Source organism: Notothenia coriiceps, unplaced genomic scaffold (genome assembly GCF_000735185.1).
Source record: "Notothenia coriiceps isolate Sejong01 unplaced genomic scaffold, NC01 NC01_scaffold00018996, whole genome shotgun sequence".
Lineage (NCBI taxonomy): Eukaryota > Metazoa > Chordata > Actinopteri > Perciformes > Nototheniidae > Notothenia > Notothenia coriiceps.
In genome coordinates this window covers 1,619,995-1,638,851 of record NW_011351697.1, presented here as the reverse complement: position 1 = coordinate 1,638,851, position 18,857 = coordinate 1,619,995, and the positions used below count along the sequence as shown (strand labels likewise).

Below are 18,857 nucleotides of genomic sequence, written 5' to 3'. Positions count from 1 at the left end.
CCCGAGCGTGCTGCAGTCATTGACTAGGTCCCCCGGTGTTCTGGATGTGTGGGCCGGCACCGTGTGCTGGTGGACTTTGACCCACGGGGGAGAATCTTGCATTGAGCTCCAGGATCGAGGGAATTATCAGTGCGTCTTGTATTCTTCCATTTCTAATAAAGTGCGTGCGCGCGCGGGTGATTTCTTCACACACCAGCTGCGTGCTTACTATTAGCAGATCAGTCTCCCGCCTGGTGCAGGTCCTACCAATTTTGTTCTGGTGTCCTTTGACAGCGTCTTTAGTCTTGCCATAGTGGAGTTTGGAGTGTGGGACTGTTTGAGGTGTGACAGGTGTCTTTCTTCATACTGATAACGAGTTCAAACAGGTGCTATTTAATACAGGTTAAACAAGTGGAGGACAGAGGAGGCTCTTAAAGAAAGAATTACAGGTCTGTGAGAGCCAGAAATCTTGTTTTTCTGTTGTGACCACAATACTTATTTTCAACCATAATTTGCAAATAAAGTCTTTAAAAATCAGACCAATGTGATTTTCTGGATTTTTTTTTTCTCATTTTGTCTCTCATAGTTGAGGTATACCTAGGATGAAAATTACAGGTCTCTCATATTTTTAAGTGGGAGAACTTGCACAATTGGAGGCTGACTAAATACTCTTTTGCCCCACTGTATATTGTATAGTCGGTGTGTGAAGAGGGCCAGGGCAAGCCAGATATATAGAGTATTTCTGGAAAGCTAAGAGGGTCTGACACTCTGTAGACAATGTTGCCCTTTGGTTATCAATTGTTGAGGTGTTGAATACCTACAATGGTTTAGTCCTCTGGGAGTGATCATTTATTCAGGAAGATAATTGGTAAGGAAGGTAATTGGTAAGGAAGGTTGATCAATACTTTGAACCCAATAACCTTGACATGATATTCTTGTGGAGCATGATAGACGAGCCGCCTATGTAACAATGATATGTATTTACTATTTAGTGCCTGGAGGTAATAGATGTGCCTTAAATTCAGTTATTCAGACCCCTGATCCCATCCTATTGTTAAATATGGTCTTATATTGTGTAGTTTAAGTTTTGTCCACCGTTTTCTGTGTTCATTTGGTGCATTTTATTGAATCATTGACATACTGTATGTTATTGTGTTACATTTCACACATGAAAAATAATGTTATTATAATGTCTACCATCACAGTGTTTGATGTTCTTAAAAACAAATATCAAAATGAGAGCCAATCAAAAAACACTTTATAATTACATCTCATTGTAATTACAAAACGTTCACATAAGTGATATGTTCAACGGAATATTTACTTATTTACTATGAAGGGGACATTTTCTGCTGCAGATGCATAATTAAAAGCATTGTGTGGCATTACATTATTAAAAGCTTCTACTTTCCCAATGTGTTCACCTTTATGACCTCAGACTAAACCAAGTTGAATGCCACTTAATTGCAAGTGCATGGCAATGAAAGCCTGAAAATATAAAGACACATACATTTGTATTCTCTATTAGTATCACATGTGTTCAAATTGAATAGAGGACTTGATGTATCAGTGCAGTGGAAATTAACATTATAATTAATATACAGCTGTTGTAGTATAGGTAACGTTGACTACTGTAATGGTATCTTACTAAAACATATATTAGAAAGCAGATAATTCAGAAAGATGATGCCTGAAGCTTCACTAAACACAAAGAAAGTGGATTACATCACTCCAGATCTTTACACCGGCATCCTGTCTGTCAAATAATTGATTTAAAAAATACTGCTGCTGGTTTATAAATCAATGAATGGCTTGGGGCCAAAATACATTTCTGCTCTCCTGCTTCATTATGAACCATCCAGATCCCTCAGGTATTCTGGGACGGGTCAGCTTTCTGTCCCCAGAGTGAGAACTAAACATGGAGAAGCAGCGTTCAGTTATTATGCTCCAAACATCTGGAACAAACTCCCAAAATCCTGCAGGTCCACTGCAACTCTTACTACTTATAAATCCAGGCTGAAGACTTTTCTTTCTGCTGCTGCTTTTATGTGAACTTTTCATATCTGACACTGCAATGTATTTGATATATTAGCATGTTTTATGTTTACTTTTGTTGTGTTTTTAAATGCCATTTTATAATGTGTTTCTGCTTCACTATTTCTTAATGCTTTTAATATTTTTCCTGTTTATAAAGCACTTTGAGTTGCGTTGTGTTGAAAGGTGCTACTGTATATAAATAAACGTGCCTTGCCTTGCTTTCAACCCCCTCAATGTTTTCTTGTGGAGGCAACATCCCTGGCGTATAATTCCTACTTGGCCATTATTTTAATGTTGGCTTTTATATGAGATACAAAAGTTGAGCAAAAAAATTAACAAGCCAATATAATGGCACCCAAGGTGTTGGGAGTGAATGATGAAACACAACTGAATTATTTATAGCTGCTCTACAACCATCTATGTACAGTACAGCCTTGCATACACTCAGAGATGCGTATAAGATATTCAACCAGGAAGTGGGCCAGAAGCACGGCAAAAGGCTGCATTATCCGAGGCTTCAAACGCCAGCGCCCGGCTCAACCTATCCGTCTCCTGAAACAAAAGCTCATGAAAGCGATTATTTTATTACCCTGAGTCAAGTGAATCCCCCAGCATGTGCCTTCCCACACACCAGCCCCAAGTCAACAATAGTCCTGCCCTGAATTATGAAGTCAACCCAAAACTTCATCTAATGAGGTTCCCATCTACAACAATATGAAGCCACACCAGACTTGGTTTTAAAGAGTTTATGTATTCAGGGTTGCAGGTAATTATTGTAAAAATACAGTCCTCTTTTAATAATATGGGAAATCCCCTGATCCTTACTACAAAGCTTTAAAGACACATAGATCACAAAATGTTTCATCAATCCGAAAAGATCGCTCCGACGTGTCACCACGATGATGAAAACGATTTAGCCTTACTGTAAATATGAATAAGATTAAACTCTCACATAAGGCATCAACAAAACTGATACATTTTATATGACATACATACTTGTCAACAAACTTGCATTAGGTGTTACATAATCGGTTTCAAAGGGAATGGAAATACCGAGGGGGTTTCAAACTAACTTCCTGAAACACAACTTCCCTTATGTAAATGAGGTTATGAAAAGATTTGAGAAATGTGGAGGCAGCGGGGGCAGAGTGTGCGTATGTATGTCTCTGTGCACAAGGGAATTTTGAAATCAAGAGAGCAGGAGTGTAAAAGAAAATCAAATGAAAGAACAAGAAAAGAAAAGCAGGAATGTGTGTCAGAGAATGTGTGAGAGGGACTTGGAACGAGTGAGGGAGAAAAATAAAGTCCTCAGAGGTTATATCAGAAATAGACTGAGTACAACGGAGTTCCTCTTGCACCAGGAGAAGAAACAAGTTCCTGTTAGACTTTATTTGCAGGGATCTGACACAAACCACAGTAATTAGACAGCCCCTTTCCTCTAACCTGCGGGAGGGAGGGCTCCTTCTCAGCTCTCCTAGCTGTGGGCTGAGAAAGAGAGCGATAAATAATTAGGGATCAGTGGTTTTTGAAGAGGCGTTTCAAAACATGGCAATTGAGCTGAGGAGATTCTTGACTTGGAATAGAGCACAAGTCAGCATAAACAGGCTGCCACAGGCTAATAAGAAAAAGCTTCAATGAGGACTCCTCACTAACACTGCTCACTTGTAAATTGAGTCTGGATGCATGATTTTAAGTTCAAAAATAATTTGGAAAAGCTCTTTTAAAATGATGTTTACTAGTACATCTTTATACAAGGAAATGAGCAGCAATTCATAAATAGTTCTCTCATAGCAAGTGAGTCCAAACTATAGTACTGGCAGTGCTTTGATGTTGAATCGATTGAATGCGTGTCTTACGGAAGCCTATATCCAAAATAGTTGAGGGTAGGAACGAAAATGGCCCGGTAGACAGAGAGCTTTTCCTTCTGGCTCAGCTCCCCTTTCGTCACAACGGTGCGGTAAAGCGACTGCAGTACCGCTCCCGCTGCTCCGATTCTCCGGCCCATCTCACGCTCCATTGTTCCCTCACTCGAGAACAAGACCCCGAGATACTTGAACTCCTTCACTTGGGGTAAGGACTCATTCCCTANTCAACCTTAATATCATATCTTTAAGTGTATCACATCCGAACCAGAGACATTTCTCTTTTATAGTCCTGCTCCCCAGAGGATGGACCCTTCACACTTAGTTTAGTTTATTATTATTTTCGAGCGTGTAAAACCAAAGAAAACAAAAGATGATACAGACATGATACAGTACTATACAAATGAATGCAATAACAAAACGAAATATTTAATTAATAATTGAATAATCTGTAGTATCATTGTCTGATATCAAAAAATAGAATCTCATAGAACTGTAAGGCAGACTTTTCGCTATGTAAGTACTGTAGGGGCATTTTGATTTAAAACAACCCCATGCTGATATGCACACTGGCAGCATAAATAATACTTCGACCACACTTATTGTATTTTGGTTGTTCAGATGTTTTGTTGGTGTGTTTAGTTTTAGCTTTAAGGATATCATATGTCTGCAACCTCTAGTGAAGGGATGGGTATGATTTCAATAAAACGAAAATGAGGAAAGATGGATAACAGGATAAAAACAAACGAGAGAAAAATGTAATTTGCTAAATTGAAAAGCAGTGTATGTAAAGTGGTAGGAGGATTCATGAGAGATCAAAACAAGATGGATCATCACATTAGACATCACACACTTAAAATGAGAATGAGCCAAGATAAAAAGAACATGGGATTGTAGTATCTTTTTAGATGTTACTATATGTAGGGAAGAGTAATTGGGCAAGGGTTCAACAAGACCCTTTTTTCTCTTCCATAAAGATGAGTGGTGGACCTGATCGTATTTGCATGTGAATACAAAGCTATGAAAGTGAAGGAAACGGAGCACATGTGATGTACCAAGATTAAACATCCGATGAAAGGATACATCCTGTTTGCCGGGAGATTATTCAAGCTGCACATAATACAATGTTTATGAGTTATTCTCACTATAATTGGAATAAACGATCAAAAGACAGACTGTAGAGTGGCCCAATTGCATCTACTTTTATATCGTTGTGTGCCATAGCTGTAGAAATATAAGTGTTGTGCGATGGGTCATTCTGTTGAAGGAGCTATGAGAAAAATGGTTTATTTGATTTCAAATGGAGAACATTTGTATCCCTAGAAAAAGCTTAACCACAGCAAGTGCTGAGGCAGCGTTTCTGTTCATTCAGTCTGTAAAGAGATGGCAGTTAACCCTTCATGTTGGCCACCATCACGCTACATATGAAAGATTAATGAATACTCTAGAAAGAGATGTAATTGCACGAGGTAATTAATGAGAGACAGAGAAACTGCTAGTTCCAAACTTTCAATTGGCTCTAATGAATATGAAAGTCGCATATATGTCACAACACATCTGTCAGGATGAACATTTTACTGGTTTTAAAAAAAACATCCCACCTCATTGTTATTGTCAAGCCTGTCAAGCTTTTATATCTCACACAGCACGCAGGCTACAAATAACTTTGGTACATTTTCACATTACATTTTTGTCATTATTTTAAACAAAAGCATGCTTCTCATTTCAGGCCAAAACATGCTGATTTGAGCTAAAGTCACAACTGTGTCTAGCTAAAGGTATGGAGATTTCTTGATTGCATGCGATGTTGATGAAAGAACATTATTTAGGAGTTTGAGGAACGTTTTTTACCCTACAGTAGCATTGCCTTCGACCAACTTGGATGGTTTTGATGCTTATTTTAAACAATATACTTGGACAAGCTGTACAGCGATACAATATTTCTTCTTCATTTAATTTGACTTTAATTGCACGGCTCTCAATTAGAGAGACAAATATATCACAGTGAAAGAAGAAAAAGGGCAGGAGAGGAGATACAATGCTGATACGACTTCAAAGGAAATCACTCACAAGTCGAAGCGAAGGTTTTGCTTCTCCTCAAAAAAGTAGTCCAAGATGTACTTTCGAACAAAGTCTGGGTTCAAGGTGTTGTCTATCACTTCTGTTCTTCCAAACTGTGAAAATAGAAAGACGGATAGAGTTGGGTGGAGAAAAATGACGAAAGGAAAACAGCAAAACCCAATTTAATAAACAAATACATTTAGTGCTTTTTGTCGCCTTCCACTTTATTTGTTTCCCGCTTGTGATTTCTCTATGTCAGACTCTCACTTATCATGCATGCATGCACAGACGCCTGATTGATGGAGGCACTTTCACACGCCGCTGCTTTGCAGAGGAAGACAGGGATTTCTTTCCTTGATCCTCGCTCCTCTGCCACATTAATTACAGCATGATAACTCACTCATCAACCCCACAGAGAGACCGAGATAAAGCAAGAGGAGATGAAAAGGTGTAGAAAGAGACGGAGAGAATCTACTTTGAGAGAAAAGAGAAGGATAAAAAAAACAAAGAAGATTTATATAGAAAAAAAGGTAAAAGTGAAGTGGAGGGTTCCTACAGATAAAGAGGGAGGAGAGTGGGAGTGGGAAAAGAGTGGGAAGGGAGAGGGGGAGAAATGAAGAGATTAAGGCATCCTCATTAGTGGGATTTTCACTCCTGAAGTGCCAAGTGCAGGAAATGATGCCAGAGAAATGGCCTGCAAAGATACAGCAATGCCAAATGCCTATACTGCACAGAAAGCCAATGAAGAGTTTCCAATATAAGAAAAAATACATACATTATTCTTTGGAAGCTTCCTGGAATAACACTTTTTAATCAAGTACTCCAAATTAGAAGATTTCAGATGGTAGCAGTTGGTGAACACAAGGAGGAAGTCAACATTAGTACGGTATTGATATGGTTCCTCAATTCTTCCTTGACTAATTCTAAGACTTTGAATGGCTTATTTTAAAAACTGTATCGCTCACAGAGAGCATTAAGTAGCCCAAGGTACTCAGTGTGATAATCATCTAGGAACATGAACCCACTGAGCAAAATATTAACCAAAATAATGATGCCTTGAATTTGACACAGGGCGACCACCAACTATCAAATCCACCAAAGTATGGTGCAGCTTTTGCAGATGTGAAACCTGCACTTACTGTATAAGATGAAAAAAAGCATTAAGCTCTAAAAACACACTCAAATTGTTAAATGCACTACAAACTATTAATAATATGCACGTTTTTGTTGCAAAAATGGCTCCTGTCCTCATTGCAAATGATTAGTGTCTTCAGAGCGTTTGTATTAACTGAAGGACACAGTCTTAAGGGGGTATTCAATTCTAAATGGGAATTTTATTGTTAAGCTTGAATTCCTAAAATGAATTTATGAAGAATGTCTCTACCTATTAATGGTTAAGCAGTCCGGAAATGTTGTCTTTTTATTTCACCATTGTGTTTGTGGTGCAAGGCAATATAGGGGCTTTTGCAGAGTTATACCTTTTGTGAATTGGACTGTGAGATATGACATATCATAATTTCATTCAGGGGGGACAGCTGATATTCCATCTTTGATTACTCATCAAATATAATTTCCCTACTGCACAGCATGTGCACATTTATTTTTATTTCAAGAAAAGTAACAAACAACTCTTGATTTCAGTCATCAAGACTTGGTGAGATTTGAATTTGTTGTTTATCATAATTATCTTTATCAAATTAATCTTCATGTTATTCCTTCATTTATTTTGTTAAAACTGATGAAGTGGTAATTCAATTCAGGCACTAATTGGACTCAGAGTTTAGCCATTCTGTGTCTCTCTTGCAGTGTGCAATAAAGATGGATATCATACGACTGCACTAAAACAACAAGTGTGTTCCTGCCAAACATGGCCTGTTTTATTGGAAAGCTGCCAAACTTCCATTTAAATCAATGTCAAGTAAGTAATTTGCAAGTAAGAGTCGATGTTGTTGTTCCATAATGTGGACAGCAGGTACTGCACATTATAGGCGGATGTGCGTGGTAACCAAGTCAAGTCAATCAATACAGAAAAAGCAACACATACAATAGACTGTGGGCAATTAAGTCACCAAAGTGCTCTAAAACAACACACTTCTGTATTGTTACAGTGTTGAACTCCTCTCTGAACTTTTAAGGTTCTATTTTTCTCCGTGTGAACTCACTGACTGAACATCTAAATTTAACAGAGTGAGGGAGAACAGTAGAGAAAAGGACACTGATGTTCAATCTGTGAGCCACCCATTCTTTCGAAGAGACCCGGAGGTGTTGATGAGGCTGTGAGCACATGTTAGTAAAGAGGTGGGTGAAAGCGAAGATGAGCTCCATAATGTGATTTTCCCTGCTGAGTGGAAGAGACAATACCGTGCTGCGGAGTTCATTAGATACTGCTGGGCTGCTGGAGCTGTCTAATGAGAATCTGGTATGAAGTCCCTGACCCGCACCCTCAACACACACACACACACACACACACACACACACACACACACACACACACACACTCTCTCTCTCTTTCTCGAACACAGGCACACACACACACACACACACACACACACACACACACACACACACACACACACACACACACACACACACACACACACACACACACACATGCAGAGCAGCTAACACATGGCAAATTGAACTCATCAGGCTAGCAACAACTACTGGGGACACCAGCAGCGTCTTATATTGCAATGTGAATGTCCCAAAACATAGACAAAGACAGAAGAAACTCACCTACACACACACTGTTGGTGAATGGTGTAAACATAAAGGCACCAACAGGAAATATCTAGTTCTTCATTATTTTGTGGGTTTTTGTGCCAAACTTGACAAAGATTTTATCATCTTTTCCCCTAGGACACACACGAAACACCCCTGGGGATTTTTTCTGAATGAATGTCCTGTAGCTCTTTGGCCAAAAAGGATTTTCCTTCCCTTGAAGCATGTTAAGCAGACTGTAATATGTGTGCTGATATAATGAGCTTATAGTCCTTTGTTCTGACAGAGAGAGATCCGTGACGATAGTGTGGATTAGAGTGGACCAGAGCTAGACGATAATTCAATATTATAATTGTATTATCTTCCAATAGAATTGTCTAACGTTTGTAATATCATGATACACAATTACCTCGTATAAAAAAATATGCAAATGCCATCAACATTCTGGACTCTAGTTAAATCAATGCATTGCCTTGTAGAGACAGAGAACACCAACAGCACAGCATGTGACGTCAGAGACACATTAGACAGTGCGAAAAGATGAAAAGGTCAGCTGTGTCACATCTTAATGAAGCCACTGTTCCCACCATCAACCTCCTCTTGCTCTGTCTCTTCAGACGATCATTAAAAACATTTCTTTTAGAGTTTTCCTTTCCCACCTGATAACATGTCCAACTTGCTCCCATAGGAATGTCTACGAGATTGAGTGTATGTAAGTCGATTGTGATAAAAGTTAGCTAAATAATTAATGGTGGTAATGATACAATAATCAAGTGACAAGTAGGGTCATTTTCTCATAGACGCATTTTGTATTCTTTTTGAAACCAGTCACCTCCTTCTGGCCATTGGAGAGAACCCATCATTTAGGTCATTTCTGCATTGGCTTTACTATTCCCAAAGGTTTTCTGCCCTATTTCGCTTTTGGTTTCATTCATTCTTCTGAATGCCAAAGCTTTAGAGACATATACAGTCTATTCAGGATAGGATGTGTCCTGAGTGAGCTTTTTTTTTGCCATTCACCCATATTTGACAGCCAGTAGTGTAGAAGGACAGTAATGTTTATAACTTGTTTGTAGACAGGTTTGTGTGTTCATCCAGGTCTGTTTTTCTTAGCGTGCACTTAGCATTTCACTCAGTTTGTGGGAATAATAAAATGACAGAATAATAATTGTGGGTAATCTTCTTATACATAAGAAATTCGTCAATATATGAAGTATTATACACAAAAACGGATAAATTAAATGTCATATAGAGCTTGTTTTACCCCTTTAACAACCCTCACTGGTAACACTTTATTTTGATAGTCCATAGTTAACACTCTATAAGTCATTCAGTTGACATTCAACAACACTGTTTCAACAGACAACATGCATTTAACTAACTGCCATTAGAATAGGTACATCTCAAGTGTTGATCTATAGATTTTACAAAAAGTGTCTGTTGACTGTCAACATGTTTTTTACAACAAGTTATTAACCGATATTCAACCTTATCTAATCTGTAGATTGTGTCAACATCTTCAAAATTGACAATCAACAAAATCAATCTGTCACTTGAAAGTCAACAGGGTCATGTCGACTATCTGTTGATCATCAACTAATGCTTAATGTAATCTTTAGTTGTCAACTCTAGATTAGTTGACGATCAACAGATAGTCAACTAAACTCTAAAGTTGCTTATCTGTTGATCATCAACTAATGCTTAATGTAATCTTTAGTTGACATCTTGACTCTCAACAGGTTATCAATAGATAGTCGACATGACCCTGTTGACTTTCAACTGACAGATGGATTTTGAGTAGTTGATTTTCAATTTTGAAGATGTTGACACAATCTACAGACAGTAAGGTTGAATATTGGTTAATACGCTGTTGACATGCTACTAGATGTCAACTGATGACTTATAGAGTGTTAACTATAGACTATCAAAATAAAGTGTTACCCTTTCACTTTACACAGTTAAGCCCCTGGACCAGGACACTTATTTTTTATATATATAGAATAAAATTCCCCTAGAAGAATTTGTTCTAACCTCATCTAGAGTAAAAAGCCTTACAGCACAGATGATCATGTGCAACCAAAATGTTGAAAACCACAGATGATTTGGTCCTGTGATCTTGTATACTGCAGAAAATATCAAGTAACGACCTCACAGAGAACAAATAGTGCATTTACATGACACACAACAAAAACTGATCGAGGTGTAAATCCTTATCAAATGTGACCCAAACCTGAAGGGTACGCTGGAGGGTCCTGTCAGAAAATGTTATTAAGCAGTCACGGATGAGTCACCTTTTGGGCTTTGATTGTTCAGTCTGAGTTTTGGGAGTGTTCTCATAACCTGGAGCCACATCAACACACAGCACCATTATTATGGCTGTCATAGTTTATCTCCAGTGCTTCAAACATCAAGAAGAATATATAGTAAGAAAGTACACTAAAGTTAAATGCTCATTTTATGAATTATTTCTTGTTGATTGGATTAACATATTGTCTTATACTTGGTAGTTGTCTGCCAAAAAAAAAGTCTATTTCGTAAGAAGTGCGAAAGAGAGTTTACTGATGTAAAGATCTTTACATACTGTATGTGTACGCCCATGCTTTAGGAATATACACATATGCTAACGCATTTTCACACATTCACAACATCATCCTTCTCAGTCCCTCAGCTAGATTTCAGCAAAACCCACACAGCCATCTGCTTCGACTGGTAAACACACAAGCAGGAGATGAGGGTCATCTGACTGTATAAATATACATGAATCCCAGTGCACGATGATCCATTAAACATCCACAGCAGGTCAGGACTGTATAAATAATATCTCTAACAATTACAGAAGATGCATTGACAATTTGCATGGGGTGAATAAAGATGTCAAATATGGGGGCTGACATCCAATACAACCTCTCTGTTAGGGGAATGCATAAGCATGCACATAATAATATTTTGACTTTAACACACTCAAAGAGATATTTGCAGGGATACACAGAAAAAAAACAGCAGTTTGAAAAAAAAAACAATTGTTCAGAAATGCCATTATTTATTGATGCATGAAGGGTCATAGGCGAACAAAGCAAAAAATCCCTCTCTGGATATTTATCATGATCTTTTTCATTCTCTACGTGTGAAATTGTTATCCCAGTTAACAAAAAACAGCAAGTACTTTCTGACCAGAACAATCGCTGCGCAGTGGCAGCATTTCACACTTTGGGACACTAAATCTATACGTAGTCTATCTATGTAGTGTCGCCACTCTCATTTATCAGAAATGTCACATTTTAACTTTCTCATCGTATAAGTGGAGAAAGACTAAAATAATCATACGGTCTCACAATGCTTTCAGACTTCCCAACAGAAATCCTTAAAATATATAGATACATATTTTAAAAGGTTATTTCCTCAAACAGCTGGCCACTGTGGTTAATGGAAAACATTACGCAAAGCAAAATAAACTTTACAGTTTTCAACCCCTAATCATAATGAACAAATGGATTGACAAAATCATGAAAAATTATAAATATTAAATATAGAAAACCTGTGAGATATGACCGAGAATTACGTCTCTGGGATCTGCAGGGACTTTATTTGGTAGGATGAGAATTAATAGACTCAAGACAAAAATGTGACTATGTATAAATTAATTGTAGATTTGGTCTTTATCGAGAATTGTGGACAAAACAAATGTTTAACAATTGAGTGAATAGTGAGTAAGTGAAGGTAATATTAAGAAATAGAGAGGGAAAAGAGCAAAGTGTTCTGAATAAAGGCTCAGGTAATGTTTAGGTAAAGCCATCCCAGCATGTGTTTGGATCTCACAGCGTCAACATATTGATCATGACACTGTGAGGCTTCTTTGTTGGCTGAAGCCTCCAATTAGAGAATATTTCCCTGGTATCTTTGGACAACTGATGGCTGAACACCTTTTAATGAAGTGTTAAACCCGACTGCTGCATGCTCTCAGTCAAAGGAAACAATGAAAGAATTGAAATGTCTTCACACGACACACAATCATAATAAACACACAGTGAGCACAGCGGGAACTTAATTGGACATAAGCAATTTCATTCTATTAGTGTGTGTTTGTGCATGCGTGTGCATTTGGTTGTGTACACTCACCTCTCTCCACTGTTTGGTTTCAACACCTTGCGTATAGAGCACGCATACTGTAAAAAGGAACCAGATAGAGGCAGAAAGAAATGCAATATTGTGAATAAAAGGAGGGTTAAAGAGAAGGAAAAGGGGAGAGGGACAATCAGAGAAATGCAGTCAGATTCCAAATTGGAAATCTATGTGAGGGTTTTAGCTCCACTACAGTGAACAAACAACACAACAAAGATTTCCCAAATCACAGGGCAATATATCCAAAAGATAACAGAGTGAGAAAAGGGGGAAAACAAAATTGGAGAAGGACAGAAGGCTGTACTTTTACAGATGAAAGTACCTGGACAGAAGAGCACAGACATTCAAACGGAGTGTATATTGTACTTACATGGATCCGACTTGGAGAATGTGTCTTTATCCAGCAGATTTCTGAAAAATGGAGGACAGAAACAGTAGTTACTCGTTGACAAAGTAAATCTTGTTTGTGCTGACATGTTGCTGTAAAGGAGGGCTGAGGTGATCAACTCAGGACCACTTTATTGTGGAATTGCACTTTACCCATGTGCATTTTGTCGTATACAGTCATAGTGCACTTAGTACCTTCGGCCGTTCCCCTTTCAGATATTTTAAGCCTGCACAAGGCTACCTATAAAACATTGCAAATAGCTCAAGGTAATAGACAACAACACAGTAGTATGTGGCAGTGTAACCCAATTTAAAATTAAACCCAAGAGGGAGACAAATGATGGCCCACCACATAAATCTTTGAAAGTGCGGTTCTTTCTTCAGCCTCGGATCATTTGTTCACGTTACGAGTTTATTTTGGCTTCTCAAGTAGGTAATAATAAGTCGCTAGAACAACAAGGTAGTATAGTACTTTAAGGAACGTTCAAACGTTCGTAATAGTACCTCTATTTTAAAGATAGTGCACAGATAGGTGTGTTCAATCATTCTGGCTTATTAGACTCATGCTGAGTTCAAAGTTTGGTGGTGTGTTGTTGGGTAGGATATCACAAATCCTTTAGATTAAAAGTAAAAAACTGTTTGTTCATCTATAGAAACTCCTCTGTCTGAAACAAGAGTCCAGTCTGCTCTGATTGGTTAGCTGGCTGGCTCTGTTGTGATTGGTCAATCGCTTCGATGTGTTGTGTGTGGGAGAAAAACGTCCTCTGGAGAGAACTCAGGGATTTCCGCCTTTGCAGACCATTTACATGCACAAAAAAATACCAAGCTACAGGAAAGAGAAACCCCCAAAATGATATAATAAGGCCTCTTTAAAATATCTTAACTCTCTGTTTAATGTATGCTTAATCCAGCAAAGTGTGTGTGTAACGGGACCGTCAGAACTACCCTGCGTTTAGGTTCACAAGCCATATTATGCTGTAAAGTAAAAAGCCAAACTTAACTACAGTACTATGATATGTACTCTTAAGTTATGGAAAACTTTCAAAGCAAGTTTAAATCAATATACCCATTTGGTTTAATCTATAAGTCTCTTGTGCCACTTTAATATAGTTTGACAGAAATAAGAACATAGATCAAATTCTGTATGTCTACGATATTAGAGAGCACTCAAACTTCAAACCACGGTCATAAAGTGCCTGTGTTGCATGTACAATTGGGTTTGTAATGGGCAAAAACATACTTACTTATTTATAGATTCACTGACTGCAAAATCATCTGGCTAGCACAGCACAGACAATTGTTGGGTTTGGTAACACGTACAATAGCTGCCTGATTACTAACATTTCTGCTTCTAAATTGAAAACATATTTCTTTCTCAGCTCTCCAAACTTACATCATTATTCTGTGAAAGCATTCAGTGTGACCCTAACTCATCATGTTAATGTCAAAATAATAAGGTTTGAACTAAGAATTAGACTTTTTTACACTGTGGTTTTGAGGCCAATAGCCTACATGTAATGAGTGCCCTTCATTCCCAGACTAATTGTTAAATTAATAAATGGTATAATCATTTGCAAGTTAATGTCTTGTCTTTGAAGTAATCATTTTGGAAAGTACGGGCATCAAAGACCACATTTTAAATGAATCCTCTGAACCCGAAGCTAGATTTTTGCCGGCTGCATTGATTCGCAGCAAAGGTTGGAGACAGAAAATTATAGGCTTGTGCAATGCGAGGAGAAAGAGCAAAAAGGTCATTTTTGAGAGTCTCTTTCAAACTGTGTGCTTCTCCGCCCATCCGTCACACTCCAGCATCCATTCTCCGTCACCTTATCTGTGAAGTGCTTTTTTCCCAAGCTACTTTCTCTAAATGCTTTTATGCGCAATATGAAAAAAGGGTGAATGGACGAGACAAAAAGACTGGCTTAACCGTGTTATCCACATGTCTTTTTATAGTATATGATAAGGTCACATGGTTAGATGAAAATCATCTATAAAGTATTTTGATTGGTGCTTTTTATATCAAACTATTTAACATATGATTTACTGAAGTTGTGTTTGAAAATGTGCACATGAATCTGTATTCTGAATGAAATGACTGTGGGCTACCTAGAGATGCTATATTTTTCTCACAAGTCAATCAGAGTGGGCTTTTTCGGAGGGGGGCTCAAAGAGACCGTAGAGAGTTTCAGACAGAGGGTCAACACGGTCATGCATACAGAATAAGAAAATAATGTATTTTTTGAACATCAAAGCATGTAAACATGTTCTTCTAGAAACCCAAAATATACGTTTGAACCTGAAATAAGCATGATATGTCTTCTTTAACTTATATATTTTTTCTTATTGCCTTTAGATCTTCTGATAATTTATGTCGAAACAAAGAAAGCCTTCATTATATCGCTTTTCCTTACATGCCATACAGACATCAAAGACTTGTGGGCTCAGAGGTTTACAGTAGATAAGTCTTTTATCTTAGAAAACTCTTCACATGTACTCCTGACATCGAGATTGTTAGATGTCTTGAATTTTAAATTAAGTCCAAGTAAATACCAGACACTTGAAGGTGTTCTTTGGATTCAAGGTTTATAGACAGACAGTGCCTGAACACAATAAAGGTTTAAAAGATGTTGTACATTTCAGTCGGAGCCTTCCTCAATATGTGGAATTAAATACATATGAAAAGGCACGGTTGTATTTATGAATGATCCATCTATTTTAAGTCTTATCTATTCTAACTGACAATGCAAATAAAGTATGTTCATACCAAAGCACGAGCAAATGAATTGCATGTATTACAGGAGTGCATGTAATCCCAACCTGGTACCCAATACTCAATTGTTCACCCAATGACTTTATACCAATACTGTAAATGTACCACCCCTCTCTTTCTTGGTCCCTAACTTAATCTATGAAACCTCTGCTGTGTTTCGAGTGTCTGTCTTAAACCTCCATCAAGTTTCCTTGACCTTTTCATTATGCGTGCCAGAGGCTACTGTGTACCCTCCACTATTACCTTCTCTGTGTTCCTCTCGCTCGCTCAGTCTCTACAGTGACATGAGAGCCCTCACTTCAGATGCCAAAGCCCGCTGGCATCTCTTGATTCTTGTTGCTGTTTCTTTCTCATTTCATTTTCCTTTGCAATCTTTCTGTAATAAATCTTCAGCTGTGTTCTTTCATCTACCTCAGCGTATTTTGATCTTTCCCTTGCTTCCATTTATTTCTTCTTCCCTCGCTTTTGAAGCTCTTGAGCGAGTTTTATTTTTGCAATAACTGGAGAAAGGAGAAAACGTTTAATCCTGATATCTCATGTTTCATCTCGCATTTAAAGTTACAAAGTGAGTACTGACTGATATTCTGTGATTTCAATTTAAAGGAACACAGTTCAAAGTGCTGGGCAAAAGAGCTTTGTATTAAAATCTGATTTAAATTAAGATGAAAAACTGATTTTGCGATACTGAAAGAAGATAGCTAATTTCAAAAGTATTTTCATCCCTGTCAAAAACAATTCTCAGCTACAAATCCAGTCGGAGAAAATTGGTTTCAAACATCGTGATGCAGCAATCCCTTTTTATTTCTTCTCTATTGTCATAGTTTAATTGTGAATCCTCAATTAAATACACCAATAATCATTACAAGTATTGTAGACTGTCGTGGCGTACTATGATTACTTAAACTATGAGACAGTGAATGAGTGCTGATGCGGGCGTCAAAATTACCCACTAAGAACTAATTAGATTTGATCCAAATTCTTTATTAAATCCTCCAAATCAATTAAATTATATTCTTAGCAGATGCATGGTGAAGCAAATTAGATACTTCATCTTAAAACAGTGTAGAGTGGAACATTAATTTGTTCCTGTCTTTTAAAAGAGAGAATCGTAAAGGCTTTCGATAGGTTGTTATATTTCTTACTTACCACAATGATACATTCCTCCTAATTATAAAGACAGTGTGGGAGTCTACACCTGACCTTTTATTTATTCTATTTTTACTTTAAGTACTGTGAGCTCAGAGTGCATCGGATTGGTTTCTTATTGCTTGTCATCACAAATTAGAAATAGCCAAAGCCAGGGGACGTTGACACCAAGTGTTACATTTTCTTGTGTCTATAGAATAATCATGTTATATCAACTGAAAAACTTCAAGTTAATTAAAGATACTACTTGGAGCGGCTCCTGATAAGATGCTAAAATTAGAGACTTGAGTCCTACTGTAGTTATGACACAATATATACGTACAAGTATATGGTCACAGAAAGCCATTAGTTCTAGCGTTAATAATTATTGTATTTATATTTTGATGCAGGACTTAGAGGGAAAATGTATCATCTCTTATATTTCAAATATAGTGACATAGTTTCAATCATTTTATTATACTATAATACTATTTTACTTGGACTATTCTCTTAGTAAAAGAGGTTGTTGTACTTAACATCAGAAACTCAAGCTTCAAGTGTATTGTTATGGAAGTCTTGACACTGATTTACAGCACGTTGCACTGGTTAGCAGAACAGCATTAATCACCGTGGGCACTTAACATTTGCCTGGAACTGTGTGAGTGCTGTATTTGTGCATGCATAAACATCATCACCCAAGCATGCAAACATCCAAACAATTCTTGTAGCTTTCCTTCCCTCCCTTTCAACCTCTCTTTCCTAATTTATTTCATGTGTTCCCTGCACAATGGTCCAAAATGAATCAGGCCATAATGTCATCCACCACTGCCTCCTCTCTGCTTTGTCTTTTCAACCTCCTGTTGATTGGCTGGCTTTGTATTATTTCTTTATTGTTATCACCAATATCTGTTTTGTTAAACGTAGCCTCACATTGCTTTATTCCCTGCGCCACTACTCTTTATTTTCCACCATTCGCTCAGTCAAGGCATTTCTTTTTTAGATGTGATCCGGTTGTGATTCGAGTTGGCAATTATGTGCCGGAGATCATGGGTTCAACACCCCCAAAACTGCTGATGGTGTGAATGTATGAGAAAATGTGTTTTATCATCTTTGAAAAATTCATTATTGAATCAAACGTTTTCACTCATAATTCAAACTGTGTAGTATTGATGTGATAAAAGAGGTTTTGGAAACAACGTCGCTCTCATGCTGCAGCTAAGGCAACGTCAATTTATTTTTAGTGGTTCAGACTAGGGCTGCTCGATTATGGCAAAAATCATAATCTCGATTATTTGGGCCAATAATTGTAATTGCGATTATTAAATGCGATTATTCATTGACTTTGAAAACATCAATTTATTGGAGAAAAAAAAATGTGAACAGTATGTTTTTAACAGTTGATTACCCTGAACTTTAAGTATAATTAGCTATTATAACTCATTATAATTAAAATATAACTGAAAAACCAAAAAGAAAAAAAAAATTAATGGAGCAGCCCTAGTTCAGACCCTCTTGTTATCCTAAGAAAACATTTCAGGTCCACAGTAACTTTATTTCAGGGACAATATCTTTTTGATCTCATAACAAGAAGATACAGGGGGGCAAAAAAGTATTTAGTCAGCCACCAATTGTGCAAGTTCTCTCACTTAAACAGATGAGAGAGGCCTGTAATTTTCATTCTAGGTATACCTCAACTATGAGAGACAAAATGAGACAAAAAAATCCAGAAAATCACATTGTCTGATTTTTTAAAAGTAAATTTATTTTGCAAATTAATGGTGGAAAATAAAGTATTT

At 37.4% G+C, this 18,857-nt stretch overlaps 1 protein-coding gene across 1 annotated transcript in view; it reads right to left on the bottom strand.

Annotated features, from left to right (window-relative positions):
- The window catches only part of cpne5b (copine Vb), a 109,690-nt gene that overhangs the window by 76,011 nt on the left and 14,822 nt on the right, over positions 1–18,857 (bottom strand). The window contains exons 2-4 of the mRNA XM_010778067.1: positions 13,150–13,190; positions 12,777–12,823; positions 5,949–6,052 (exon numbers count right to left, since the gene is read on the bottom strand). Of these exons, the coding sequence (XP_010776369.1) occupies positions 5,949–6,052; positions 12,777–12,823; positions 13,150–13,190 (192 nt within the window). The remainder of the gene's footprint in view (positions 1–5,948; positions 6,053–12,776; positions 12,824–13,149; positions 13,191–18,857) is intronic.